Source organism: Chelonia mydas, chromosome 7 (assembly GCF_015237465.2).
Source record: "Chelonia mydas isolate rCheMyd1 chromosome 7, rCheMyd1.pri.v2, whole genome shotgun sequence".
Classification (NCBI taxonomy): domain Eukaryota; kingdom Metazoa; phylum Chordata; order Testudines; family Cheloniidae; genus Chelonia; species Chelonia mydas.
In genome coordinates, this window is record NC_057853.1 from 30280291 (window position 1) to 30308247 (window position 27957).

A 27957-nucleotide genomic window follows, 5' to 3' on the forward strand; every position below is an offset into this window, starting at 1 on the left:
TGGCAAGCGGAAGTGGAGCCAGGGGAGCGGGGCAGCTAGGCCCCATGGAGTGGGGGTGACAGGGAGAGCTGGCCCCCCACAATGTGACAGGGAGGTTAATAAATCCAGGGGGGAGAGGGCTGGGGTTTCCTGCCATCTGGGAGCTTTGAAGCTCTCACTATGGTCCATCCCCCCAGCCATGAACACACACCTGGAGGGAGAGTTAGCCCTAGAGGGGAACCACTTGCCCAGAGTTGCTGGCAAAGCCAGGATTAGAACCTAGGAGTCCAGGTGTGTGGGTGTAGGTGTGTGGGTATGGGGTGTTAGATCTCATGGTTGTATGGCCCCGCCACCAAAGGTGGTGGGGGGATTAGGGAGAATAGACAATGGACTCAGATGGGACAGAGCTCCCACCCCCTCACCCCTCCCACCCCAGGATGGACATTTGGGGCAGGGTTCACACTAGTCACACTAGTCACTGTGTCCCCATGGCAACGATGTGGCAGAAATACACCCGGAGTGCAGGATGACTCAAAGGACCCCTTCCAACCACAAGACCTGACTCCTCGCTCAGAATGGGGATAAAATCCAGTGGTCCTGACCCCCATCCCCCCTGCTCTAGCCCACTGGACCACAGTCCAGGATACAACCTAGGAGTCTTGGCTCTCACTATCCCACCGCTGACCATAAGATACTTTTCTCTCCCAGGAGCTGGATAGTCAGGATTAAGGTTCTCTCACCAGCTCTGGGAGGGGAGTGGGGTCTAGTGGTTAGAGCAGGAGGGCTAGGAAACAGAACTCCTGGGTTCTCTCACCAGCTGTGGGAGGAGAGGTGTGAGTGTGCGCATGTGTGTGCACATGCAGGTCCCCTCCCCAGGTTTGCAATGGCTCCATTCATTAGAGATCTGCCCCAGAAAAGCCGTATCTAATCTGACTTGTAATTGGTACTAATTAGCGTTAATCACAGTGGGAAACACAGACCGGGGACCTTGGCTGGGGACGGGGGACAGAATGGAGCTGCTAATGAGTGGAATAGTGTTTTTTTTCTCTTTCTGCTCCTTTATTTTTAAAATCGCTTGTGTTTTCCCAGACAGGCCGAGCCAGCAGGACCATGAGGAGCTATCCCTGCTGGCAGAATCATGTTTTTACTGACTGATTAAAGCCACGATTTCCAGCTACTTGGAACTTTAAATAAGTAAGAACCTTAGAGATCTCGCACGCTCATTGGTCAAATCTTCCCAGCAAAATAAGCAGCAGCTTTCCGACCGGCTTGCTCAGCCACACAAATAATTTTCTTTTGGTGAATCTGTGCTTAGCCTTGTGTGAGGGATCAGGAAGCTTCCGTAAAGTGACCATATTCGGGTGTTGTGTCCGAGATTTCTATCCCCCCAATAAGAGTGTTGGAGAAGTTTGGCAAGTCCCGATTCCTCCCCCCGCCCATCTCCCAGAGCTGGAGATAGAATCCAGGCGCCCTGACTCTCAGCTCCCCTGTTTCTAACCCACTAGACCCCACTCCCCTCCCACAGTTCATTCACATCAGCGGTGCTCCATTGGCATGACAAGCATTGTCATACATGTTTGATAAACTCAGATGCCTCTGATTTCTGCCAGGGGGTGGGTACAACCCTGCCCATAAGGGGAAGGGTCACACACTGCATATTTTGGCTCCATGCCCATGTCACTCCTGCCCATTGGAACCCCCTGGTGACTGAAATGCTCCTCATAAAGTGGTGTGGGAGGAGCTGTCTGGGAGCTTGAGCCATCTAGTCACATGCTGGAGACATAGGGTGGAATGGGCAGGGAGCTTGAGCCACCCAGCTGGGTCTTGAGCCATGGGGTGGCATCACTGGTGGCGAGCTACAGCCACCCAGCTGGGTAGCAGAGCCATCAGGCAACACAGCTGACAGCAAGCTAGAGTCACCCAGCTGGATACTGGAGGCATGGGGTGGCACAGGCGGCAGGGCGCTAGAGCCACCCAGCCAGATACCAGACTCTCGGTGCAGCACAGCCAGCAACGAGCTAGAGAGGTCCCTTCCAACCCTGATATTCTATGAGACCCCCAGCTGGATACTGGAGCCATGGTGCAGCGCAGCCGGCAGGAAGCTAGAGCCACCCAGCTGGATACTGGAGGCATGGGGCGGCAGAGGCAGCCTGGAGGTAGAGCCACCCAGGCAGACACCAGAGCCATGGGGCGGCACAGCCGGCGGGGAGCTAGAGCCACCCTGAACCAATCAGCGCGGCCGCAGGCAGCAGCTGACTTCCGGGAAGGGGGCAGCTGGGGCCGGGCCGTGGAGCTGGAACTGGAGCTGGAGGTAGCGAACCCGCCGCGGAGCCCGGTGCGGGGCTGCGGAGCGGAGCGCCCGGGGCTCCCGCGCTGGGGCCGGGCTGTGCCGTGGGGTGAATGGCCCCACAAGGTGCCCGGGCAGGCTGCCCTGCAGGGCTGGGGTCAGCCGGCAGCAGCCCCGCCCCCTGTGCTCCTTGCCGCCGGGGAGGCGGGGCTGTCCGGTTTATGGGCAGCCAGGAGAATAGAGACGGCGTCCACGGCTCCCAGCTCTAACCGCTAGACCCCATTCCCCTCCCAGAGCGGGGAATAGAACCCAGGTGTCCTGGATCCTAGCCCCACCCCCCAGCTCTCATCAGTACAGCCCCAGAATTATATGTGTGTGGAGTTTAACTGGCAGCTTGGGGTCTCGCCCATAATGACCCCACCACCCCTACGGGCCCCTTCCCCGGTCAGAGGGGATGGCATGAGCCTGTGGTACTTCCCCTCTAGGAAGTGGCTGAAGCCCAATCCCCACCCCAATCTGCTCAATGCACCAGGCAGCCTTAGGGCACACGCATTCTGTGGGCAAGGGGCTTCTCAGTGGGATGGGGGAGATGTGTGGTGCCCATGCAGCTAGCTTGCCGGGGCAGTAGGGGATGGCATGTGGGGCCCATGGGGCCCTCTCTCTGGGGCAGTGGGGGGCATGGTGCCCATGGGGCCCTCTCTCTGGGGCAGCGGGAGCCAGATCTCCAGGTGAGAGGGGGAGGCTTAGTGCCCCTGGGGCCAGGTCTCTTTGGCAGTAGAGGAAGGGGGGGTGTCATCCATGGGCCTAGATCTCCTGGGCAGGAAGGGGGCATGCAGTGCCCATGGGGTCAGTTCTCTGGGGCAGTGTGGGGAGGTACAGCATCCATGGGGCAATCAGGGGCATGTGGTGTCCTTGGGACCAGCTTTCTGGGTGGGTGCAGTGCCTATGGGGCCAGCTCTCTGGGGCAATGGAGGGCATGTAGTGGACATGGGGACAGCTCTCTAGCTTAGGTGGGGGAGGGGTGCGTGGTGCCCATGGAAGTGGCTCTCCAGGGTCAGGGGAGGAACACAGTGCTCATGGAACCATCTCTTTAGGGCAATGTGGGGCCTTGGTATCCATGGGTTTGGCTCTCCAGGGTGTGCGTCATGGGGTGGTAGTCTGGCAGAGAAGCTGAGTGATCCCCATCTTTTCCTCCCTCCCAGATGCCCTGAGCCTGGTGTCCAGGGACGGGGGGCACAGGGAAGCACCATGGATCCTGAGATCTCCATCATGCTGCAGTGTCCGTCTCCCAAGGGCCTGGCAGAGACAGAGGTGCAGGCTGAGCTCTCCCCAGCCTACGACCGGCGCCAGCTGCCTGGGGGCCAGGCCTGGATCGACGCTGTCTGGGAGGCCCGGTGCAGCCACAGCCCCTGGCTTTTCAACGGCTCCAAATTCCGGCTACACTCAGCCCAGCTGGATGGGGGCTCCCTGACCTTTCGCTTGGGCCTCACCTGCTACAAGGACTTCCTGGGCACCAACCGGGCTGGCATGGCCAGGCACCTCCAGCAGCAGGGGCAGCAGGACTTTGGGGACAGCCAGGCCTACCTGGCAGAGCCACTGGGAGTGGGTGCCATGGTGCATACTGCCGATGACTGCTTCGTCTTCCTAAGGCGCAGTTTGAGGGTGGGCGAGGCACCTGGCCTCGTAGACATCCCCGGGGGGCATCCTGAGCCACAGGTGCGTCCACCCAGCACCCCTAGAATGGAAAGGCCCCAGCTCCCATTCCCCACCCCCGATGCAGCCAGTTCTCCCCCACCCTGGGAAACCTTAAATCCTACTTCCTGCCCCCACTGCACATCTCCTGGACTCCCTGTAAGCGCAGGGATGTTTTTTTCCCTGGCATCCACCTCCCTTGCTGTGTTCCACTCCAGAGGTGGCTGCATTTCCTGACCCTGGGCTCCTTCCTCTGCTGCAGGCTGTGGTGGGGGACGTCCCAGAAGAATCCATCCGTTTGGAGGATCTCCCCAGACAGATGGTCGTCAAGGAGATCTTCACCTCCATCCTGCGGGAGATCCGAGATGAGGTGAGAGATGTGGGGTATTGGCTGTTGGTGTCTCTGTGCTCTGCTGCCCTTCATTAACCTGCCTCCCTGCTCCATAGGTCAACCTGCCACTGCCCACCCTAAGCCAGCCAGTGCTGCTGGGCATTGCTCGGAACCAGACCAGCGCAGGTCGGGCCAGCGCTGAGTTCTATGTCAGGTAATGGGGCTAACTCAGGGCACAGAGAGGCCCTAGGGTACAGGGAGAGCTCAGGAGGCAGAGGCCCGATTTGGCGGATCAGGCTCAGGCACTGTTGATTTAGCTGCTGGCTTAAACCCATTTCCTGACTGTTTTGGATCTAGAAGCTAGAGGAACCCTGAAATTGGTGATTGATGGGATGGATCCAATCAGCAGTTGAAGTGCAACCTCCCCCCACATGCTGGGCCCTGGCTTCCTCTACCATATCCTCCCTACCCCCCAGCCAAAATAAACATACTAGCATGGTGCCAAGACTGGGGCCTCACATTGTGCCAGGTGCTGCACAGACACACAGTGAGACAGTCCCTGCCCTAAGGAGGTCGCAGTCTAACTAGACAGAAGGATAGTTATTCACATTTTACAGATGGGTAAACTGAGTCACATAGCAGGGATGCCACTTGCCCAAGGTCACAGAGAGAGTCAGTGGCAGAGCCAGGAATAGAACCCGGGGGTCGTGAGTCCCAGTCCTGTGCTATTACCACAAGGCCAGGCTTCAACTTTGCTGCCCATAGAGACAGAGAATAAACAGGGATAGCTGCCATTGGACCTCAGGCCCGGTTGTCTCCGTTCTGCTAATGGAGCTGCCCCATGTCCCAGGTGCAGTCTGACGTCGGAGCAGGTGAAGCAGAGATATGAGATCGGGGGGCCTGAAGCTCAGGAATCCACGGGCATCATCTTTATCAAGAGAGAGGTAAGGGGAGGGCACAGCCTGGCAGATGGGAATAGAACCCAGGAGTCCTGACTCCCGGTCCCCCTTCTCCAATCCACTGGATCCCACTCCCCTCTTAGATCTGGGAATTGAACTCCGGAGTCATGGGGGAGTCCCTGCTCTCCCAGCTCCTGTGGTCGATAAGGGTCACACATGAGTTCTGGGTGGTGCCGGCAGGTACCCTGCCTCCCTGCTCCCTGGTACTGACCCCGTGGTGTCCCTGTGCTTCCCCTGCAGGATGTCCTGACTCTGGAGCAGACCGGAGAGATGTGGAGGGAGCTGTGCCCATCTGCCAAGGGGGCTGTCAGACTCTACACCCTGGTGCAGGGTGGGGGGCAGTGACAGGAAGGGTACTGACCCCCCAGGCCACCATGGGGGCTTATCTGTGCCAAATTGGGCATCGACAGACCCTGCAAGCTCTCTGCACACGCCAGCCCTATGTCATGGAGCCAGCAGGAGGGGGATCACTGCAGGACCAGACTCACCTTTCCAGAGGCAGGGCCCTGCCCTGATCTGGGTCCAATTCTGGCTGTTTTACCCATTGCTGTTGAGAACCCATCTCCCAATAAAGAATTTATTCTTTGACTGCAGTGGCAGGTGCTAAGCCTCTGGCATGATCCCATTTACCAGAATGCACTGGGCTGGCCCAGCCTGGAAGGAGGCAGCAGCACCTCCCCATACCCTCCTATCTGGATGATCTCAGCCAGCTGCCACCAGAACTGAAGAGAGAGAGAGAGAGAGAGTGGGGGAGGGACTGGCTAGCTCAGGGGAGTGTGGAGTGTGATTCGGGGGTCTTTCCCTTCTAGGGGGCACTGGCACTTGGCCTTTCCCTGCTTTAGCCCCTTCCCCAAGGGCTACATGAGCTCTAGGGGGAATCCCCATGCCCCAGAGGGGGGCTGGTGCACCCCGGAGACTCTGATGGGCCTGGGGCACCATCCCCATGCTAAGGAGGATGAGGGACACTGGGTTCCCCCAGCTCTCTGGCCTGCATTGTCCAGTCTTACTATGCGGCAACCCCTCAGCCGGCCCTCTTGCCCCAGGGCTGGATACAGCACTAGTCGCTCATGATGATAATACAGAGGCCTCTGCCCCATCTCCCCTCCCAGAACCAGGGAGAGAAACCAGGAGTCCTGACTCCCAACCCCATGTTCTAACCACTGGACCACACACGCACCCCTCAGGTAGAGAGGGGACAAAATTCCTGGGCTCCGTGGGGTGTGGGGGTCTAGTGGTTAGATCTGGGCAGGATCTTTCCCCAGTCAAAGCTGGGCAGTGGATGGGGATGGCCCTGCATACCTATGGACATCCCATTCATGTCTGGAGGCGTCAGCCATAGGGGTCCTGGGATGCTGGGGCCCTGGAGACATTAATCCTGGTCTCGGCCGGCCCGAGGGCAGCTCAGCCCCTAATCGGCTCAAGGAGGGGTGAATGGCTAGTTTGATGGTGAGGCCTGGAATCCCAGCTGATTAATTGTATTCAAGTTGCCAATAAGCTGGATAATCGGAGCTGAGTGGAGGGAACGCCTAAAGCTTTGAGATGCAGCCTTCTCTCACGCCATCCCAGCCTAGGATCACCCCTGTGGGAGCCCATGGACTATGGATGGATACTTCCCACCAACCCCATCTGTCCTGAGTCCCCTCGGCCTTCTCCCCATAAATTGCATTAATCTGCCGTGCCCCAACCCTGGGGGAAACTGAGGCACGGATAAGGTGATGGATGTGCCTGATGTCACACAGTGAGGTAGTAAAATCAGGAATAGAATCTACACGTCCTGATGCCCAGCCCCGCTGCTGTAACCACTAGGATTCCCTCCCTACCCAGAGCTGATAGTAAACTTTATCATCATCATCATCATCATATTCTTTGCAACTGCCTTGGCTGGTGGAATGAACTAGGCCAAGGGTGCAGGAGTCAGGGCCTCCCCCTGCCGTCCATATCAGTGGGTGGTGCTGCGGAAAGGGCTCTGTGCTTCAAGGAGGTGAAAGGTGACTCTAAGAGCACAAGGTGCTGCCACAAGCCAGCCTGACTCACTGAGTCACCTCCTGCTGGCGAGGGGCTGCTGTCATGACCTCAGCTACCGTCAGCTCCTGCCCCCAACCCCAACTTTAACCCCTAGACCCCACTCCCTGCCCCGTGCTGAGGATAGAACCCAGGGGACCTGACTCCTAGCTCCTACCCAGAGAGTGGTTTGCACAGTGTGGGGTACCTCACCCTTAGCCTCAGTTTACCTGTTCTTAATTTCACCCCATTTTTTCCTCATTTACCCCCCATAACACCCTCTTTTCCTGCCCTTTCCCCTGTCTCCCACTGCCCTGGCTTAGGGTGGGGCTGGCATCTGGGACGATTCCTTTGTAGCAGGGCCGTGGCCCTTCAAACCCCCTTTGCAAACAGGAGACCCAGCAGCTGGCAGCCAGAGCTGGAGCTGCCTGCAAAGCGGGTGTGGGGCGCCACCATGTGTGGCCAGGCAGCAGTGCCGGGCCTGCTGCAGGGTCTGGACCCAGCCCAGAGTAGAGAGGGAAGGGGGCGGGTGGATAGATGGGGATAGGCAGGCAGGTGGAGAGAGTGACCTGAAGAAGAGCCCTGTGAAAGTTTGGGAAGTAGGTCTAATAAGAGCTATTACTCCATGCGCCTTGTCTGACTCAGATAGGTGGGCCTGGGCCTAGACAGACAGTCAGAGGCAGCGGTGGAGGATGAACCCTGCTTCCACGAACCCCTGCCCCCCTAGATTATTCCACCTTTGCCCAGTAGGGGGAGTCTCCCCCCGCCCACAGCAAGTGCCCCTGGCGCATGTGGGAGCTGGAATACCAGGCTAGTTGGGTGCCCAGGGCTGACCACTCCTACCTGAAAGACTACAATTCCCAGAAGCCTTTGCGGCCCAAAAGTTCGGCCTCCAGGCCACGACCTTGCCCATGATGCTTGGTGGGTGGAGCTGGAGCAGTTGAGTTCAAGTTTGCAGCTGTGGTTGGTGGGAGACTGGCAGTCTGGTCTGGGACTGGGTAACTGTCCCAGGCAAGGGGGCGCTGAGACAGAGGAGGAGGGGAGCGAGAGAGCTGGGGAGTCAGATTGCTGGTGGGAGAGTGGGATTGGTTGGGAGGGGGTCCTGGGGGAGGAAGACAGGAGAGTGGGATTGGTGGGGAGAGGGGGCAGGCGAGTGGGATTGGTGGGCAGGGGCTCTGGGAACAGGGTAACTGCCTTTAGGCATTCTAGGGAGGCTGAGGCTGTACAGAGCCCAGGAGCAGGGTGGGAACGACTAGCATGGATCCAGGGGGAGCAGAATCTCAGCAGCCCCTCCCTAGGGCTCCTGGGAGAGGGAGCCGGAAGTCTGGGAGTCGAAAGAGGCACCAGGACCAGGTTAGAGCTAGTCATGATTTCCCCTGCCCCAGACTCTAAACCCCAGCCAGTCTCCTCCCATGGCTGAGCTGGTGACACCTGTCTCCATGGCCAGACTTCTTGCAGGGGTTCTCCCCTCCACTTCAGGCTTGGTTGGGTGGGGGTGGCAAGAGCTGACAGGAACCCCTCTCTAGGGGTGAGTTGGGACTAGAACCCAGGAGTCCTGGCTCCCAGCCCCCCTACTCTAACCCATTAAACCTCTCTCCTCTACCAGAGGTCGGAAATAGAACCCAGGAGTCCTAGCTCCCAGTGGCTCATTCAGCCCTTTCTACTGAGGCTGGTAGTGGTGGTGGTGGGGGGGGTTCCCTCGGGGATGAGCCCTCACCACTCCCTCCATTCTCTGTTCCCCATCTCTTTCAGAATCCAGATGTCCGTCTGTCCAAAGCCTTGTCCTATGTTTTGCGTCATGGAGCAGCCCAGCTGGGGCTGGAGATGGGTGCTGGTAAGTGCACCCATACTCCCATGCATCTGCTCCCCCTGGCCTTGCAGGCAGGCTTCAGAACAGCACCTCTCCCATAAAGAGAGAGCTACTGAACCCCAGCAGAAAGGACTGAGACGGGGACCCTCTGCTTAGGTACAACCCGCCATAGCTGACATGGGATCCCTGGCCTGCGGCTGCCCCTGACTCTCCTACCTGCCCCTGGGGCCTGAAAGGTCAGGGGGTCATTATGGGGGGCACTTGGTATTGATGCATGTGCTCCCTGCTCCTAGGGAGGTGGTAGGAGAGAGAGCACAGAGAAGGGGACTAGGGCTGGGCCTGCGATCCACAGACTCATTGCACTAAACAGCCCAGCCCCTTGCTCCAGAGGGTGTTCCCCCTCACAGGTTACTGGGGGCAGGGGTGTGCTGACATAAACTGGCCTGCCCTCTGCTGGAGGGCCCATGGATGGGCACTGCCCCAGGACACCTGGGTTCTTCAGCCCCTTAGTACCCTGGGTTGGATCTGAGGAGAGCCTGAGGGGTGTGGTAAGGGTTAGGGCATCATGTGGAGGCCAAACTGGTCTTGTCCCTCAATCACCCCAGTGGATTGCATAGGGAGATGATGGAGTTAGACAGATCTTGGCATAGTTGGTCTAGGGGGGTGGGAGATGGGGTAGATCAGGTCGTGGCCTTGCCAGTCAGGGGAGGGACGGGTTAGAGTATGTGAGGACGGGTTAGAGTACGTGAGGACAGGTTAGGTCTAGGCCTTACCGGTGGAGGTTGGAGGGATGAGTAGGAGCTGCAAGGGGGTGTCAGTCTCGGCTGCACTAGTTGGGGGTGCAAAGGGGGTTTAGATCTTGGCCTAGCCAGTTGTGCGGGAATGCGATAGGGCATGCGAGGAGGGGCAGATCTCACCCTTGCTGGTTGGAGGAACAATGGTGTACGTGGGGGGCGGGGTGTTGTGCAAGGAGGGAGGATGAGGTAGGGCATGCAGGGGGCAGGTCTAACCCTCGCTGATTATGGGGATGGGGAGGATGTGACAGGTTGAATGAGGGGGTTGGGATGTGGCAGGGCAAGCCAGGGGGTCAGGTCTTGGCCTAGCCCATCGAGGTGGGGATGGGGCAGGGTGAGCGAGGGGGACAGGTCTCTGCCTAGCCCGTTGGGATGTGGGAAGGGGGCAGGTCTCTGCCTAGCCTATCATGGAGAATGGGAGAGGACAAGGGGGGTAGGGATGCCAGGCCTCGGCCTAGCCCATCAGGGTTTGGGGGTGGGGCAGGGCAAGCAAGGGGAACAGGTCTCGGTTTAGCCCATCAGGGTGTGGGGAGGGGGCAGGTCTCGGCCTAGCTGATCTCATCTATCTCCCCTCCCCAGATGGGTTCCTAGACGTGGCTGCCCTGCTGAGCCTGCCCCGCTTTGGGGGGGTCTCTGTGGCCGATGTGCGACACGTTGTGGAGACTAACGACAAGCGCCGCTTTGCCCTGCGCCCCCACCCTAGTGATGGGCGCTTGCAGATCCGCGCCAACCAGGGGCACTCACTGCAGGTGCTGGGGGAGGGGTGGTGGGCAGCAGAGAGGGATCCCTCTTCTGGGGAAGTGGAGGGGGGCAATTGAGTGGTGTGGGCAGGGGAAATCCTACAACCTGGGGCCCAGAGTGCGGGGGATGGGTCAGAGCAGGATAATCACTCTCCCAGGATTAGGAGGAGTCAGGGGGCAGGACAAGATCCTTGCTTCAGGGAATAGGGGGCAGGGGCACCTGGGACATAAGAAGGGGCAAGAGAATGGGGGCTGGAGGGATGCCGAGAGGCTGATGGGGGCTAAGGAAAGCACAAAAAGGGACTCTAGGTCAGAAGCTCCATTGTGATATCCTTCCATTCCCTCACCAGCAGGTGTCAGAGCTAGAGCTGATCCCACTGCTGGAGCCCACAGCCCTACCCCAGACCATAGCCCATGGCACTTACCTGCGGCACTGGCCGGCCATCTGCCGGGGGGGCCTTTCCCGCATGGGGCGCAACCATATCCACCTAGCACCTGGGCTGCCCGGGGATGGACATGTCCTCAGCGGTGAGTGTGCATGCTGTACTGGGGAGAGAATCTAGGAGTCCTGCCCCCCTGTCCCTGGTGCAGTAATGGGGAGCTCTCTCTGGGGGTGGAGGGCTGTGGTCCTGAGGGACACTGGTGGCTCTGTGTACAAAGCCCAGTCAGCTGGGGGGATGTGGGTGGGTCTGGGAGTTGCTCCCCATAGCCCGCTTTTGACCACCTCTTTGACTATTGATCCACAGGGATGAGGCAGGACTGTGATGTGGCTATAGTGATTGATGGGCCCCAGGCACTGGCAGGTGAGTAAGGGGACGGGGCGGGCAGTCTCCGGTGGAAACAAAGAAGTTTCCTCAGCCCTTCCAACTGAGGCACCTTCTCAGCAGCAGAACCCAGGAGTCCTGGCTCCCAGCCCCCTCCTCTAACCACTCAATCCCAGTCCCCACCCTGAGTGGAGGATAGAACCCAGGTGTCCTGGTTCCCATGGCCCAGTGCCTGTGCATTGCTTCCCCATGCAGATGGGATCCAGTTCTATCGCTCAGCTAATGGTGTCATCCTCACACCGGGTGATGCTGAAGGCCTCTTGCCTCCCCGGTACTTCCAGAGAGTCCTGCAGCTCCGGCCTGACAGTAAGGGTCTTCCCCACCCTGCCTCCTACCTTCTTGGGGGGAAAAAAAGGGGGGGCGGCTTGGCACTGGGGGTGGGACAGTCTCTGACCTCTCCATTACCCCCACCCACTAGAAAGAGGGGAAGGGACTTGTCCAAGGTCATATTGCAAGTGGGGCGGAGGACCTAGCAGTCCTGACTCCCACTACCTCTGCTCTACCCCACTAATTTCCACTCCCCTTCCCACGCTGGGGATAGAACCCTGGAGTCCAGGGAGTCACTGTAGAACCCTTCCACAGAGTCACAGACCTGCTCGACATGGTGAGAGCTTGGTTTATTATTCTGTGTTTGCAGTCCCAGTTGACGTGCCCGGCTGGCAGCTCGTGGCAGAATCCAAGTAGCTGTGGTTTTGATCTGTTCCCAGGGAGTGGCAGAGAAGTGCCCATGAGCCGGTGGAGGGTCCTGTTATTCCCTGGCATAGTTGGCAAGGGCAGGCAGGTTCAGGAAAGCCAAATTCTGCAAACCCATTTCTGAATCCTTCTCTCTTTCAGGGCGTTTGCTACCCCTCGAGTGACTCTCACAGGGTCCAGGGCCATGGCATGGAGGAGAATCAGGCAGGAGAGAGCAGTGTAAAATAAAATCCCTATTGTTCCATCTGCTGCAGGCTCTTTAATCATCTCTCTTCTGGATTTGCTTGCCTTGCTTCCCCGCCCCCCTCCCCCACCGCTGGGGTAAGGCATGCTGGCTGGGGACCTGTACTCCCCCTCCCATAGAGCACATGCAGGAGTGCTGGGGTGGCAGGGAGCACGAGAAGGGATGGGTGGATTAAGGGGTGGCTTGGGCTGGGGTTGTGTAGGCCATTGCAGGGTGGTGGTGTCATGGTGTGTGGGGAATTTGAGGAGTAGCAGGTGTTGGGCTGGTTGGGTTGGTTAGCTGAGTGTGTATGGAAACGTGGAGACTGGGGTTGTGGAGCATGGGGGAAGTGGCTTGGGAATGTGTGTGTAGGGATTGGTGGGCTGTGTTGTGGGTAGGAGGGAATGGGGGTAGGGGACTGTGTTGGGTGGGTATGTTGGGGATAGGTGGTTGGGATGGGTGGGTGAGGGCTGCTCCCTCCCTGTTGGCGGGGCCAATGTTGGTCCCTGCTGCCCCCTGGTACCCAGCAGGGGATAGGAACAGTGCTGAGTGCTCACAGGGCCTCGTGGCCCCCTGTCAGCTTGTAGAAAAGCTCCTCATCAAGGCCCCGGCCCTTGTCGGTGGAGCGGGTGGACAGGAAGATGTACCCCCCGATGTACTCGTGCACGATATTGCACCTGGCCGACACACAGCTGAATGCCACATTGATGTGCTCATCAAACTCAATCGCCACCTGGGAGAGAGGACAGTAGTGAGGGGCTGGTTGGGGAAGAGAACACACGAGTCCTGGCTCCCACCTTTTAGTGTTGTTAGAAACTGGGGAACCTTTTGGGGAAGAAGTAGCCTGTACTGGGAGAGGATGGACTCCACCTTAACCAAAATGGAACCAGATAGCTGGCATGTAAAATTAAGAAGGTTGCAAAGGAGTTTTTAAACGAAAAGCTGGGAGAAAGCCAACAGGTATGGAGGAACGCACAGCTCGGCAGAGACATCCCTTAGGGATGAATTAATTCAAGGGCAGACTCGATATCCTAAGAGGGTAGGAAAGAAGTTGGTAAAGTACAGATAGAAGCTAGGAAGCAATGGTCAAACATACGAATCTCATTTAAACATAACACATGAAAGCAAGTGACTAAATATTGACAAAATGTACAAGGGCTTATATACTAATGCTAGAAGTCTAAATACTAAGATGGGTGAACTAGAGTGCCCGGCATTAAATGAGGATATTGGTATAATAGACATTACTGAAACTTTGTGAAACGAGGCTAATCAATGGGACATGGTAATACCAAGGTATGCAATATATAGGAGTGACAGTAGGTCACACTGGTGCGGGTGAGGTGACACTACATGTTTATAAAAAGAAAAATCAAAAAGGTGAAAACCTTAAATGAATCAAACTACTGTAAAATCTCTATCAGTAGAAATTCCAAGCTTGAATAATAAGAAGATAGCAGTAGGAATATACTACTGACCACGAGAGTGACTGTGATTGCGAAATGCTAATGGAGGTTACAGAGGCTACAAAACCAGAAATCACAGTAATAATGTGTGATTTCAACTATCATATTGACTGGGTAAACGTCACCTCAGAATAGGGATGCAGAGATGACACCCGTAAATGACTGCTTCCTGGTGCAGCTAGTCTTGTAACCCACAAGGGGAGAGACAATTCTTGATTTAGTCTGAAGTGGAGCATAGGATGTGATCCCAGAAGTAACTATTGCTGAACTGCTCGGTAAAAGTGACCATAATGTAATTAAATTTAGCCTCCTTGCAGGGGGGAAAATACCAACCCAAACACACACACCCCCCACCATGGTTACATTTAACTTTAAAAAGGGAAACAACACAAGAATGAGGATGTTTGTTAGATGGAAATTAAAAAGAACAGTCACGGGGGTAACAGTGCGGCCTGCAGTCAGCATGGAGACTACTTAAAAATACCATCATAGAGGCTCAGACTAAATGTATACCCCAAACCAAAAGAGACATGGCTAAGCAACAGCGTATTGGAGGGGAAAAGTCACCCTTTAAAATGTCAGGTTTCAGAGTAGCAGCCATGTTAGTCTGTATTTGCAAAAGAAAAGGAGTACTTGTGGCACCTTAGGGACTAACAAATTTATTTGAGCATAAGCTTTTGTGATCTACAGCTCACTTCATCAGATGCTCAAATAAATTTCTTAGTCTCTAAGATGCAACAAGTTCTCCTTTCCTTTAAAATGTGGAAGTCAAATTGTAGTGAGGAAAATAAGAAGGGGCACAAACTCTGGCAAGTAAAATGTACAAGTGTCATAAGACAGGCCAAAAAAGAATTTGAGAACTAACTTGCTAAAGATGCAAAAACTAACAATAAGAATTTTCTTAAGTACATCAGAAGCATGTCAGACAATCAGTGGGGCCACTAGACAACCAAGGTGTTAAAGAAGCACTCAAAGAAGACAAGGCAATCACAGAGACGCTAAATGGATTCTTTGCATGGGTCTTTGCAACAGAAGATGTAGGGGAGGTACCCATATCAGAGCTATTCTTTTTGGGTGACTAATCGGAAGTATCGTCCCACATAGATGTGTCAATAGAGGTGGTTTTGGCACATATTACTAAAACTAAACAATATGAAGTCACCAGGACCAGATGGTCTTCACCCAAAAGTTTGAAGGAAGTCAGATATGAAATTGCAGAACTGTAGTATTTAACCTATTGCTGAAATCAGCCTCTGTAGCAGATGACTAGAGGATAGCTAATGAAATAGCAAATTTTTAAAAAGGCTCCAGAGGCAATCCTGGCAATTACAGGCCAGTAAACCTAACTTCAGCACCAGGCAAATTGGTAGAAACTATAGAAAAGAACACAATTATCAGACACAGAGATAAATACACTTTATTGAGGAAGAATCAATATAGCTTTTGTGAAGAGAAGTCATGGCTCACCAGTCTGGTGTGATGATTAAGGGTATGGAATGGCTTCCATACAAGGAAAGACTAAAGATTAGGGCTGCTCAGTTTAGAAAAGAGACAACTAAGGGTGTGTGAAAGATAAGGGTCTATAAAATCATGAATGGTATGGAAAAAGTGAACAGGAAAGCATTATTTACCTTTTTCCAAATTACAAAAACCAGGGGTCCCCAGATGAAATTAATAGGCAGCAGATTTAATACAAACAAGAGGAAGTTCTTTTTCACACAATGCACAACTAACCTGTGGAAGTCATTGCTATGGGATCTTGTGATGGGCAAAAGTATAACTGGGTTCCAAAAAGAACTGGATAAGTTAGTGCTGGATAGGTCCATCAATGACTATTTGCCAATATTACCAGGGACATAACCTCATGCTTGGGGTGACCCTAAACCTCTGATTGCCACTAGCCAGGTGGATCACTCCATGCCTCCCGTGTTCTGTACACTCTGGCTGAAGCTCTGATATGGGCCACTGTTGCCCAGGATACTGGGCAAGATAGATTAGGGCTTGACCTAGTAGGGCAGTTCTTATATTCTTAGAATCAGTTACAAGATAATAGGGTTAGAAGAAATAGCCAGCATGGATTTGTCAAGAACAAATCATGCCAAACTCACTTAATTTCCTTTGTGGACAGGATTACTGGCCTAGTAGATGGGCCATAGTCCCACATGACACTCTCATAAGCAAACTAGGGAAATGTGGTCTAAATGAAATTACTGTAAGGTGGGTACACAACTGGTTGAAAGACAGTCCTCAGAGTAGTTATCAATCATTCACGGTTGAACTGGGAGGATGTATCTAGTGGGGCCCTCCAGGGGTCAGTCCTGGCTCCAGTACTATTCAATATGTTCATTAATGACTTGGATAACAGAGTGGAGAATATGCTTATAAAATTTGCAGATGACACCAAGCTGGGAGGGGTTGCAAGTACTTTGGAGGACAGGATTAGAATTAAAAATCACCTTGACAAGTTAGAGAAATTGGTCTGAAATCAACAAGATGAAATTCAATAAAGGCAAGTGCAATGTACTACTCTTCAGAAAAAAAAAATCAAATGCACAATTACGAAATGAGAAAGAACTGACTACGTGGCAATGTTGCTGAAAAGGATGCAAGGATTACAGTGGCTCACAAACTGAACGTGAGTGTCAGCACCTGCAGAAATGGTTAATATTATTCTGGGGTGGTGCAAGAGTGTTGCATGTAAGATATGGGAAATAACTGTCCTTCTCTGCTTGGCACGGGGGAGGCCTTGGCTGCAGTACTGTGCCCAGTTCTGGGCACCACATTTCAGGAAAGATGGGAACAAACTGGAGAGAGTCCAGAGCAGAGCTACAAAAATGATAAAAGGTTTAGAAACCCTGATCTAGGAGGAAAGGTTAAAAACACTGGGCTTGTTTAGTTATGAGAAAAGACTGAGGGGACCTGCTAACAGTTTTCCAATATGTTAAGGGCTGCTATAAAGAGAATGGGGATTAATTGTTCTCCATGGCCCCTGAAGGCAGGATAAGAAGTCATCCTTAATCTGCAGCAAGGGAGTTTCAGGTCAGACATTAGGGAAAAACTTTCTGACTAAGGGTAGTTAAGCTCTGCGACAGGCTTCCAAGGGAGGTTGTGGAATCCTCATCACTGGAGGTTTTTAAGAACAGGTTCAACAAACACTTGTCAGGAATGGTGGAGGTTTATTAGTCCTGCCTCAGTGCAGTGGGCAGGACTTGGTGACCTCTCAAGGTCCCTTCCAGCCCTACATTTCTGTGATTCTGTAGACCCCACTTGCCTCCCAGAGCCAGGCAAGAGACTCCAGGAGTCCTAGAGCCCATCTCCACCATGCATGAGCACTGGAGAGGAGAAGACCCAATACAATCGTGTCTCCTAGGGCATTCCCCTACACCCCCTCTCCCTGTGCCAGACTCCATGATGGCTTGGCATTGCTCTTTATAGGCCCCAGCAACCCCTTCCCTGCACTGACCTGACGGATGTCCCAGTTGACATTCCACTGGCGCATGTTGCTATACCGCCAGGTTTTCACCATGTCTCCCACGCCCAGGTCAATTCGGATCAGACGATTATTGGCGATGCCCAGGATCTCATCCTTCCTACTGCCCTTGAACCTGCGGAGCGTGGAGGGGCTGGGGGTCAGGACTCCTGGGTTGTATTGCAGTTTGGGGGTGGCAGTCAATGGATTGGAGCAGGAGGGGCTGGGGGTCAGGATTCCTGGTTTCTATCCCTAGCTGAGCGGGGAGAGGAGTGAGGTTGAATGGGTTGGGGGTAGAGTGGAAGGGCTGGGCTTCGGGACTTCTGGGTTCTATCCCTGACTCTGTAGAAGTGTGAAGGGGGGTCCAGTGGTTAGAGCGGGGTGGGGGTGGGGTCAGGACTCCTCGGTTCTACCCTTGGCTCTGTGGGGAGGGGTGCCTCACCTGACCACAAAGTAGGAGATGCCGAAATCAGGCAGTGACTGCCAGGCCTGGATAAACCTCATCTTGGCCTCGGTGAGTGAGAGCTGGGCCACATTCTGATGGGCCTCCAGGATGCGCGGGGTTAACTGTGGGCAGGAGACATGGGTCAGTGTTCCAGTGTGTTCCAGGCCTGATCACTGCTTGGATGGGAGACCTCCTGGGAGGTTGGGGGGTGTGCTCCCATCACAGTCATTGCTGGCCCCATTACCCAAGTGCAGCAGTAGGGAGTGCTGTGCTGTAGGGGGCAGGGCAGGGCGGGGGGCTCAGTGCAGGGCACTGTGCTGCAAGGAGCAGGGTGGGGGGCTCAGTAGGGGTGCTCTGCCCTTGCAGTCCTGGCCCCATTACCCAAGTGCAGCACTAGGGGGAGCTGTGCTACAGGGGGCATCTCCTCTTGCAGTCAGTGTTGACTCCATCCTGGGGCCAGGGGTGCTGTGCTTCAGGGAGTGGGGCAGGGAGCTCAGTAGGGGTTGCTGCCCCAACCCCCACCTACTTGTTTGGGCTTGAATTTCTTCTGGTAGCGCGGGGACACCAGCCACTGGGTGCCTATGGCCTCGGCATCGGGGGCCACGGGCGCGTCAGGACTGGCTCTCTGCAGCTGCAGGAAGGACAGGATGTTCTGCACCTCAGACTGATACGTGCTGTCTGCCATGGTCCGGCCCTTGGCTGCCAGCCGGCACCCTGCCATCCAGCGGGCATACTGCTGCTCCTGTGGGGGGGAGGAGGAGGAGGAAGGGAAGGGAGGGAGTTAAAGGAGGGGGAGGCACTAAAGACCCCCAGCTGGGACCACCACTGCAATGCATCTCAGTAGCCAGACCCTGCAGCCCCTTTCTAGAAGATAATCCCATTCACCCACCAATTCACAGCCCCTTCCCCCAGTATAGCCCCACTGCAGCCCTCCCTTTATGGTGTAATCCCACTGCCCTTTCACTCCCCACAACCCTCTTCCTACATGGTACAACCCAAATGCATCCCCCAGTGTGAGTCCCTAGGGTATAACCCACCCCACAGTCTGATCCCACTGCTGTCCCACAACTTACGTCCTCACAGCGCAGGTACACCTCGCTCATCCCCTCCGGAGAGGGCACCAGCAGTTTGATGCAGAACTTTTGGCCTGAGACGTTGACATCTGGTACCACCTCACAGCCTGAAATTGGTGGCAGGGGGAGTGGAATGTAGCATAATTGGTGATTAAAATGCTTTACTGTGTCTGCAAAAATACCTCAAAATCCCATGGGGCTGGGGGACAATCTCTCGCCTCTGTGTTGACCTATGGAACTACTTGCCACAGGAGTTTTAAGGAGGCCAAGGCTTCAGGGAGATTAGATCTGGCTGTTAAGTTGATGCCAGAGACCATTGACTGGCTGTGAATGGCAGGGGCCAGTAAAGAAAATCCTGTCCTTTTACTTTCAGTTAACTGTGGAACTCCCTGCTACTGGCGTGCAAAGGGCCCAGGAGGTTGGAACAGAGAGGATGTGAAAGGGATTCCCCTGCACCCTGGGCGCTGACAGCAAGAGACCTTCATGCTGCAGTTGGAATATACATGATGGGAATCCCGCCCAGCATTGCCTGGTGAGGGGAGCTCAGTGTTGAGGGAAGGCTTATGTTCAGTTCTCTGAAGCAGCAGACTTTGTGCGAGCTGGGACACAGCGGGCTAGATGAGCCCATCTGTCTGATCTGGGAGGATGCGGGGAGAAGAGATGCCAGGGAGAGGGGATACCGTACTCACCCTTGAGACTGAGCTGCTGCACGGGCTCACCCAGGGCCTCCTCACGGCTCTTGTAGTAGGAGATGGAGGTCTCTTTGAACACTACCCAGTACTGCTTGTAGCCCTTCAGCGTCAGCTTGCGGGGCCTGTGGAGGGGGGCATCAATGCCAAGGTGGAGGGGGCACAGTTGGACACCCCCCAGATGTGGGAGACACACACAGTCCCCCTAGGACCCTGAGCTGTGACATGGGGCGGGTGCAACAGGATAGCTTGGGGGATGGGGTCAGGCATGTTATTGGAACTGTGAGCACTAGACCCCACGTTGCTCCCAGAGCAGGGGTGGAACCCAGGAATCCTGACTCTCAGCCCCCACCCCCAAAGTGAGGATGAGAGTCTGAAGCTCACCTGAATATCCGGAGATAATCCTTCAGCTCAGGGATGGTGGTGAGATTTTCCTGTCAGGAGATCAAGACACAGTCACCCCCTGCTACTCCAGTCCGGCCCCTCGATGCCCCTCAATCCTGCCGCCTCCTGATATTCCAACCCTGGATCCCCCCACAGTGCTGCTGGTGCCCCTCACATCCGCCCCTTACCAGCATGTCCGAGGTTGATGTCCCCCCCTCCAGCTTGACCTGGAGGTTGGACAGGGCTGAGTCCAGGTCATCCAGGCCTTGCTCCCCGGCTGGCTCCGTGGGGTCAGCACTCAGGGAGAGCTTGTTGATGTGATACTGGAGGGCAGGGGGAGGCCGGTTAGTTGGGGAGAAAGGGGAGGGAGATCTTCACCACCCTCCCACCCAGATAGCCCCCACATGAGATTGGCCACTGGCTTGACCTGCGGGGATGGATCCTTGTTCACCTGGGTGGGAGAGCTCCAGAGGTAGTTAGTCCTGGCCCCACTGGGTGAGCTCTGGGGAAGACAGACCCCAGCCCAGCTGGGGGTGGAATGTGGAAATATATTGGGTAAGGGTACTCCGTAGCGGGGAGGGACTAGATCCCCACTAGGCGGGAGTGCTTGGGGGACAAATGGGGGAGCAGATGGATCCCAGCCCAGCCGGGTGGGAGGGCTCCAGGGATGGTTACTCCTGGCCCCACTGGGTGAGCACTAGGGAAGGTAGATCCCAGCCTGATTGTGGGGTAGGCGGGGGTGTTCCATGGCCGGGGAGGGGATGGATCCTGGCCAGTTGCGGGTGCTTCATGTGAGGGAGGGAAGGGGATGGCTGTGGGGGAATCCCTGGTAGGTGGGGGTGGATTCCAGCCCAGCAGGGGGAGGTGGATCCTGGCCTAGCTGGGGGTGGGGGGCGGAGGTCCAGTACCTGCAGTGCAGCGAAGACCATCATCTCCTCCTCGGTGCTTTCGGTCTCCTCCAGCAGCACGGCCCAGCGTGCCTGCTCATACAGCTGGGTGATGCGCACTGCGTCGTACTGCAGCATGGGGGACAGGAAAGGTGGGTGGGGGTTAGGGGGTCAATGGGGGAAATTAAGGGGAAGGAGCGGGGAGGGGGTGGAACAGGGGTCTGGAGGAGAGTTGGGTCGGGGTGGAGGGAAGGAGGGGTCCTGGGCTCCAGATCCAAGAAGTCAGTGTAGGTTTGAGGGGGGAAGGGAAAGTCTGGGGAGAGATGATGGGGTGTGGTAGGGGTTGGAGTAGCCAGGACAGGCTGGCTGTATTTGGGGAGTGAAGAATGGACAGGAGACCCCAGGGGAGAAGGGTTGGAGGGGAGGGAGACACACAGGGGTCCCACCTTGGGCTCCAGGTCAAAGAAGCTGTAATATTTGAACCGCAGCCAGAGCTGCTCGTTCTCCCGCACGTCCTGCTGCATCAGTGACCGCGAGGAGCTCAGCCACCTGGAGGGGAACACGGGAATTGTCATATTAGTAAGAACAGGTGTGACTCAGTTTCCCCACCCACTTGGGATTGCCACCCCCTGGGTGGGAAGGGGTTACACCTTCCTCTCTAGGACAGGGTAGACGAGATGGCTGCAGGTCTCTATCTGGGTGTGGGAATGCACCATCAAGAACTGTCCCTAGGCAGGGAGCCCTGCAGCGACACTGAGACCCCCGCCAGCCAGCAAAGGGAGGCTGAACATGTGTGACCAGCACCAGGCAGCTGGAGATCAGGGACAGGAGGCGGCTTCAGCCTGGCCCACACTTAGCCCGGCAGAGCTCTGTGGGCTGGGGAGGGAGAGGGCAGTGTCGCCGCAGAGCGTGAACCCTCGTGCAGACACCCTGATCCCAGCATGGAAGGGCTTTGGCCACCGTAGCTGGGGAGAGCTCAGCAGGTGGAAGCACCCCCATGTGGGTAGAAGCTGCATCCCCCAGCAGGGGCTGTGGGAAACTCTGCCAGTCAGGCCTGGGCTAGGAACTGGGCTGCCCATATAGCACTCATAAGGCAAGTCAGGGTTGGCTCTCCCCGTGCCCTGTCGCTGTAAGGATGGAAGGTCTGCCCACCGTGGGGTGCCCCCAAGGGCTCAGCAGCAATGGGGGAGGGAGGGTTCACTCTTGGATACTAAGGGTAACACTCCACCCTGGTCTAGGAGTGAGACCCCAGCCAGAAAACAGGGGAGACTGGCAGGAGCCTAGGGAACGGGGCAGGTGGCTGCCAGCATGGACTCCAGGCTGAGCCTGGCTTCCCATGCTGCGCTAAGGATGCTACGACGCTGGGTCCCAGGGGACTGGTAAACATTGGCTTGCTCTGAACAGGCTGCACTGGGTCACTGCAGGGCAATCAACGCAGAGGAACCTCTGGGGAGATATAGAAAGACATGGGAGTCTGGACTCCAGACTCCCCGCCTAGATGTGCTGGAGTCGCGGGACTCATCCTAACTCCATGGCCCGGCCTGCCGGGGCGCCGTTAGAGGTGACGGTATAAAGGCTGGGGGTACAGATTGCCCTGGAAATCCATGACGGGACCCAGCTGTGGTGCTGCCCCCAGGCATAGAGCCAGCAGCCGCAGCTCTCCCAGTGCCCCTCAAGCCCAGCCTGCAGCCCCCCTCTCTCCTCTCACCGGCTGTTGATCTGGGCCTTCTCCATGAGGTTGCTGGGCCGAGGCATCTTCAGCACGTGCTCGGGGCTCAGGCCAGTCCAGCTCACTGACAGCATCCGGTAACAGGCCTCGGTGGTGGGGCTGTCCGAGAAATGGGCCGGCATCCCCCGGAACGGCTGCTGCTCCGCACCTGCAGGGAAAGGGAGGGCTTCTGCTTTGTGCACAAGGGGGGGTTAGCGGCGCCCAGGCAGATGCCCGCCGCCAGGTGCACACACAGTAGGGCAGGCTCTTGCACCACTGCTTGTGCTCACTAGTGCATGTACCTTCTGGCACAAGCACACAGGGGTGCTCTCACATGCACTCACACTAATGCACTAGCATGCACGCTCACCCCAGCACTCGCAGGAAAGCACACTCACATGCCCCTGCCCACCCCCTTCGCCCGCACTCACTGGCTGGCAGCACCACCCCGCTGAGGTCAAAATCATCCTCTGTCCCCAGCACCGGCCCCTTCCGCTTCTTCTTGTCCTTCTCCTCAGGCGCCCGCAGCAGTGACAGCTCCTCGGCATGCCGGATACCTGAGGGGAGGGGACACGGGGTGAGGGAGCTCCCCAGTAAGGGGGCCTTCCCCCATCTTCCCCTTATTCCATCTGTCTGGGCCCCCTGCCCCTCTCCCCCAAAAGCCCCATCCCTCCTCCCCGAGCCCACCCAGGCTTTTCTCCCTACTTTTGCTCCCCTCACCCCTTTGTGCCCCCCTACACACCTCCCCGACCCCTGCTCCTCCCCTTACCGCTCCCCTGGGTCACCTCCTCACCCCAGACACTGGCCCATCTATGCTCCTACTCCCCACCTGGGAAGGGGCAGCCAGGGGAGAAGAGCCCCAGGCGCTAGGTAGATGTGATGTCACTAATTTGTCATGACTCCCCATGCACTTTTTCCAGACCACTTTAAGCACTGCCCCCTGCCCCACACCTCCAAACCCCCTACCCCTCTGCACCCTTTGCCTTTCCCTCCTCCACAACTCCTGCCCCTCCCTGTTGCTCACCCTCGATGTCTACCCCCTGCATCCTTCTCCACCCTGGCCCATCTATGCCCCATCCCCACCCGGGCACTCACTCAGCACCCTGCAGATGCCAGCCACAGCACGGAAGACGGGCTCAGAGAAGCTGGCGTGGATGCGGATCATCCGCCGGTTGGGCAGCTGCAGCCGCACAGGCTTGTGCTGAGGTGTGTACCGGAGACGGGCGTCTGCCTGCAGCCCGTACTTATCCAGGGTCCAGTTGGTCTTGAGCAGCCAGAGTTTCTTCTGCTCCCACCAGAGTGCATGGTCTGACCAGTTCTGCTTCACCTCTGGGGGCAGAGCACAGTAGTTTGCACAGGGACCCCTTGTCTGGCACTGAGATGCAGCCACCTCTGGCATGGGGCATGGGGGCTGTTTATACAGGGACCCCTCGCCCAGCGCTGAGATGTAGCCAGTGCCACCTCAGGGTGGGATAGAGGAGGTAGCTCCCAGTATAAGGAAGATGCTGCAACCCCAGGAGCTGAACTGCGCAAGCCACACACACAATACAACTACAGACTTCTAAACCAGAGCCATGGCTCCTGGGGCAGGGTCCTGGCTTCCCCACGCTAACCACTAGGCCCCATTCTCTTCCTGGAGTTGGGAGAGACCCCAGGTGTCCCAATTCCCAGCCCACCCTTCTCTAAGCCACTAACCTCCCCCTCCCTTACCAGAGCCAGGAATAGACTCCCGAGCCCTGAAGGCTATTTATAGCCATAGGCTCTAGCTAGCTGGCCCCTTATCAGCCTCCATCCAGGGTATGGGCCTCACAGTCTCCAGCAGCAGCTACAGCTGCTATCTGGCACTGCCAGGGGAAGGTCCCCATACCACATAGACTGGCCACAGGAAGACATGGCACAGGCCCACCTCATGTCCTGGGCAGATAAAAAGACACTTCCTGTTGCATTGGTCCCTGGGCGCCCCCTCCCACCAGGCCCCAGGCCCCTCCCTCTCTGGTACCGAGGGGAGTAGGGAGATGTGGGCAAACACTGTAGGGGAGTACAGGACAGAGGGAAGCACGTGGGGACAGACAGATGGATGGAGGGGGACGTGTGGGACTGATCAATGGATCACTAACACCTAAAGAACAGACAACTGGGCAGATTAGAGCCCAGACAGGCGTTCCAGGGTTGGCCCACCCCCTGGGTAGCCCCCATGCCCACAGATGGCAGGTGCTTGTTTCCCTGACACAGAGGGCAATTCTGGGGTAATCAAGGGGGTAGGAGGCAGTGCCCCAGCCAGACCCCAATCTTGTACAGAGTAGGAGGGGAGAGACAGGAACTGAGGGTGGAACTGGGCGATTGGGAGTCGCTTCCCTGCATCAGGACCATGACTCAGCCTGCATCATGTGAGAGACTGGCAGGAACAGCAGGGAGTGGGGGTCTAGAGGTTAGAGCAGGGGGCTGGGAGAGGACTCCTGGGTTCCGTTCCCAGCTCTGAGCTGGGCGGGGGGGGGGGGGGGGGGAAGGGAATTTGAGGTACCCTAGGGTAAAGGGTTGGGGAACCCCCTCTGATGCTAAGATGCATGATGCTGGGAATCCCACAGCAGGAAGTTGCTGGCTACTAGAGGGGGAAGTGCAGCAGGGAAATTAAAGGGACAGAACCCCACCATCCACGCAGGGGCTCACCCGTTGTGGGGAGAAGTGTGTAAAGTGGGGAGGGGATTTAATGGAAGAGGACACCCCTCCATGTAACCCACAGCAGCAGGGGGGACCCCACACTCACTGATCTTATCTACAATCTGCAGCATGATGCCCCCAATGTGTACATCCCCGGTGACTCGCAGGGTGAGGGGCTCAGCCTCGGGCCCCAGCTCCTCCACAGCCACTCTCAGCTCCCAGGAGGCATCGATGTAATCCCCGCTCGCCGTCTTCAGCCCAGCCATGGCGAGCCCTGGAACGAGTGCAGCGCAAGGGTCAGGAGGGAGACAGGACACCGGAGTTCTGTGCGCTCTCTGGAAAGGGAGCAGGGTCTAGGGGGTTAGACTAGGGGGCTGGCAGTCAGGACTCCTGGGTTCTATCCCCAGCTTCAATTGTCAGTGTAACAAGGCGGGGGGGGGTAGCTTGTCCCTTTCCCGCTCTGTAGGTCAGTAGCGCTGGGGTGGTACAAGGAGATGGAGGGCTGAGAACGACTCCACAGTTCAGCAAGGGACACGTCCCACCCCTGCCCATTGCAGGGAGGGAAAGGATTTGCCTTCCCCCAAAGCATAGGGTGGAGGCAGAAATAGCTGGACCACTGCTCCCATACAGCAGCGCTAGGCTGGCCCAGTGTTGTGTTCGGGGGCTGCAGGGCACAGGATCACAGGCGAGATGGGAGCCAGGGAATCCCAGTCCCAGCAGGAGAGAGGTGGTGCTGGGTGGGCCCCTGGAAGTCTGTCCTGCAAACAGCTGACCAGACCAGAGAGCCAGGGTCAGGACTCACAAGTTCTATCCCCAACACTGGGAGGGAAGTGGGGTCAAGTGGGTTAGAGTAGGGAGGGCTGTGAATCAGGACTCCTGGGCCCATTGCTGACCATAATGGGTCAGGGGACACACCACCAATCCTTCCCAACTCAATAGTTCTCACTCCCCAACCAGAGCTGGGGACAGAACCCAGGGATCCTGACTCTCCATCCCCCAGGTTGATATACAATCACAGTTTACCCCTGAGCCCTAGCTCACAGCTGAAGACCACAAGGGCTAATACAAATCAGCAGCTCGGTAAATGCCAGGAGCCCCGGAAGTAGGGTACAGAGCCAGGCACACAAAGAGTGAAGCCTGGCCCCAGAGACAGCCCCCCACATCCTTTCAGCTACCCAGGAGGAATTCTCCCATAGCTTGGTAGGAAGTGCCATGCATCTAACTAGATCACACCTCCAAGCAGCCCATCCTCAACCTCCATCCAAAATGGGGTCCCCTCTTCCACTTCAGTGAAGGATTGTGCATAAGGGCACGTGGCAAATTGGTGGGGCAGGACAGATGGAGTGGGACCTGCCACGACACTGTAAAGCGGAACCTTCCACCCCCAGCCACCACCGCGCAGCCAGCCCCTTACCGGTCCCGGTGTGGGCTCTGTCCGAAGCTCCCGGAGCTGTTAGCTCATCTAGCGCTGATAGGGATCCAGCCTGGGCTCTGTCTCCCTCCCCAGCGTGCCTGCTGTCAAATCAGTCCAGCCCGTTGCTCTAGCCCTGGGCGTTTCCCTCCCCCCCGCACTTCACTTCCTCTCAGCCGCTGAGCACTGTTTGCTCAACAGCTCCAGGGCTCTGCATTGTGTTTGCCTTGGGCAGGAAGTCCTTTGCATCAGGGCCCAATGGCAGCTCAGGCACCTGCCGAGTCCCTGGGATTGCTTTAGAGTAACACACCCACACATGTGAGCAGTGTGTAGGCCCTTCCTAGTAGGGACTCTCTCTCACTTTGTATTTGAAGCACCTAGTACCACAGGGGCCCTGATCTGAGTTATGGTTTGTGTAGCACCCAGCACAACAGGGCACCCTAGCTCAAGCTGGGGGAGGGGGGGAGGGCGGCTGGGCTGCAGTGCCTGGCCCCAGGGGAGGGCCACCCCTTTATTAAACCACAGGATAGAGAGCAGCTATTGGAACACAAAGGGAAAAGGGAGTCTCCCTATGAATTTTCCTCTGCCCCCCTGAGCAGCACATAGTGAAAACACAAAGTTAGGCAGTGGAACTCAGGGCCACATGATTCCATTACAGGCCAAAGGTTCAGGAAGGATTTCAGTTCATTCAGGGGCTAATCAAGCAGGTGGCAAGAATGTATGAGGGAAATGAATGGGAGCAGAATGCTGACAGGTGTTCAGTGGGGGACTGTGTCCTGCAGGCAGGACCCCAGGGTGACTTGAACCTTCCTCTGAAGCAGGAAGCACTGGTGGGAAGACTGATTCACTGGGCTGATTTGGTTTTGCAGTTCTTATGTTCCCACACCACCGTTGGCCACTGGAAGTTGGGAAACTGTTGAGAAGCATCCAGCTGTATGTGGCAACTGTGTTTGGAGTGCTAGGGCACTTATCACTTCTCCTACCACAGAATGCAGGTGTCTTGCTTCCCTAATTTTCCCTAGGTCACACGTTTTGGCAGAGAATGGTGCAGTCCCAACTCTTCTCTAAGCCATTGGACCCCACTCCTAAGAATGGAACCCCAGGAGTCCTGACTCCCAGTTCTGCTCTAACTGACCCCTCTCCTAAAGTGAAGTGTAATCCTCAAAGCTTGGCTTGTCAGCATAAGACTGCCAGCCAGTGCAGTCCATCAGCACAACTCTGGGAGAGGGAGGGGGGAAAAAAAGAGCCTTGATCCCAGTTAACACCCAGGGCCCTGCTGAACACAGAGCTGAGCAGGTGTATCTGAGCAGGAGAGGGGAATGGGACTGGCTGCATGGAAAGAGGGGGCACGTCAGACCACACTTGAAGTTGGGGGAAGCTGATGGGACAAGCTAGAGAGGGGAAAGTTTGAGCTGGGTTGGGGGATCAAAGAGG

At 56.4% G+C, this 27957-nt stretch overlaps 3 protein-coding genes across 12 annotated transcripts; 2 read left to right on the top strand and 1 right to left on the bottom strand.

Moving 5' to 3' along the window:
- Positions 1–2148: 2148 nt before the first annotated feature.
- Positions 2149–5841, top strand: NUDT22 (nudix hydrolase 22). 5 transcript variants are annotated; one of them, XM_037904328.2, is made up of 6 exons: positions 2149–2290; positions 3469–3982; positions 4221–4328; positions 4406–4503; positions 5140–5233; positions 5489–5841. In XM_037904328.2, the coding sequence occupies exons 2-6, from the start codon at positions 3515–3517 to the stop codon at positions 5591–5593; spliced, it is 873 nt and encodes a 290-aa protein (XP_037760256.1). In that variant the 5' UTR covers positions 2149–2290; positions 3469–3514; the 3' UTR covers positions 5594–5841. The 5 variants fall into 5 exon arrangements, with proteins under 5 accessions (XP_037760256.1, XP_043406596.1, XP_043406595.1 ...); XM_043550661.1 differs by having other exon boundaries at positions 3469–3880; XM_043550660.1 differs by having other exon boundaries at positions 2282–2392.
- A 150-nt stretch (positions 5842–5991) lies between these two features.
- TRPT1 (tRNA phosphotransferase 1) lies at positions 5992–12356 on the top strand. 6 transcript variants are annotated; one of them, XM_037904330.2, is made up of 8 exons: positions 7835–8338; positions 8426–8602; positions 9002–9083; positions 10433–10602; positions 10947–11121; positions 11340–11396; positions 11613–11723; positions 12252–12356. In XM_037904330.2, exons 2-8 carry the CDS (start codon positions 8507–8509, stop codon positions 12272–12274), a joined length of 714 nt encoding a protein of 237 aa, XP_037760258.1. In that variant the 5' UTR covers positions 7835–8338; positions 8426–8506; the 3' UTR covers positions 12275–12356. The 6 variants fall into 6 exon arrangements, with proteins under 6 accessions (XP_043406598.1, XP_043406599.1, XP_037760258.1 ...); XM_043550662.1 differs by having other exon boundaries at positions 7841–8338; positions 10944–11121; XM_043550663.1 differs by lacking the exon at positions 11340–11396 and having other exon boundaries at positions 5992–8338; positions 10944–11121.
- Positions 12020–26735, bottom strand: FERMT3 (FERM domain containing kindlin 3). The gene is made up of 15 exons (XM_027832525.3): positions 26527–26735; positions 25219–25386; positions 23550–23783; positions 22886–23011; positions 22455–22623; positions 21193–21295; positions 20768–20875; positions 20048–20182; positions 19860–19909; positions 19476–19600; positions 18787–18893; positions 18240–18455; positions 17711–17835; positions 17263–17404; positions 12020–13066 (listed from the first exon to the last, which is right to left on the bottom strand). The coding sequence occupies exons 2-15, from the start codon at positions 25376–25378 to the stop codon at positions 12887–12889; spliced, it is 1980 nt and encodes a 659-aa protein (XP_027688326.2). The 5' UTR covers positions 25379–25386; positions 26527–26735; the 3' UTR covers positions 12020–12886.
- Positions 26736–27957: the final 1222 nt, after the last annotated feature.

Bases quoted from the DNA above. Each gene is read 5' to 3' on its own strand.
- NUDT22 (XM_043550658.1), top strand. From the start codon at position 2,903: ATGTGGGGCCCATGGGGCCCTCTCTCTGGGGCAGTGGGGGGCATGGTG. The intron at 3,983-4,220 runs GTGCGTCCACCC...CCTCTGCTGCAG, and splicing joins GGGGGCATCCTGAGCCACAG to GCTGTGGTGGGGGACGTCCC. The intron at 5,234-5,488 runs GTAAGGGGAGGG...CTTCCCCTGCAG, and splicing joins TCATCTTTATCAAGAGAGAG to GATGTCCTGACTCTGGAGCA.
- TRPT1 (XM_043550662.1), top strand. From the start codon at position 8,507: ATGGATCCAGGGGGAGCAGAATCTCAGCAGCCCCTCCCTAGGGCTCCT. The intron at 11,122-11,339 runs GTGAGTGTGCAT...ATTGATCCACAG, and splicing joins GGATGGACATGTCCTCAGCG to GGATGAGGCAGGACTGTGAT. The intron at 11,397-11,612 runs GTGAGTAAGGGG...TTCCCCATGCAG, and splicing joins TGGGCCCCAGGCACTGGCAG to ATGGGATCCAGTTCTATCGC.
- FERMT3 (XM_027832525.3), bottom strand. From the start codon at position 25,378: ATGGCTGGGCTGAAGACGGCGAGCGGGGATTACATCGATGCCTCCTGG. The intron at 23,784-25,218 runs GTGAGTGTGGGG...CTCTGCCCCCAG, and splicing joins GCAGATTGTAGATAAGATCA to AGGTGAAGCAGAACTGGTCA. The intron at 21,296-22,454 runs GTGAGAGGAGAG...GTTCCCCTCCAG, and splicing joins AAGGCCCAGATCAACAGCCG to GTGGCTGAGCTCCTCGCGGT.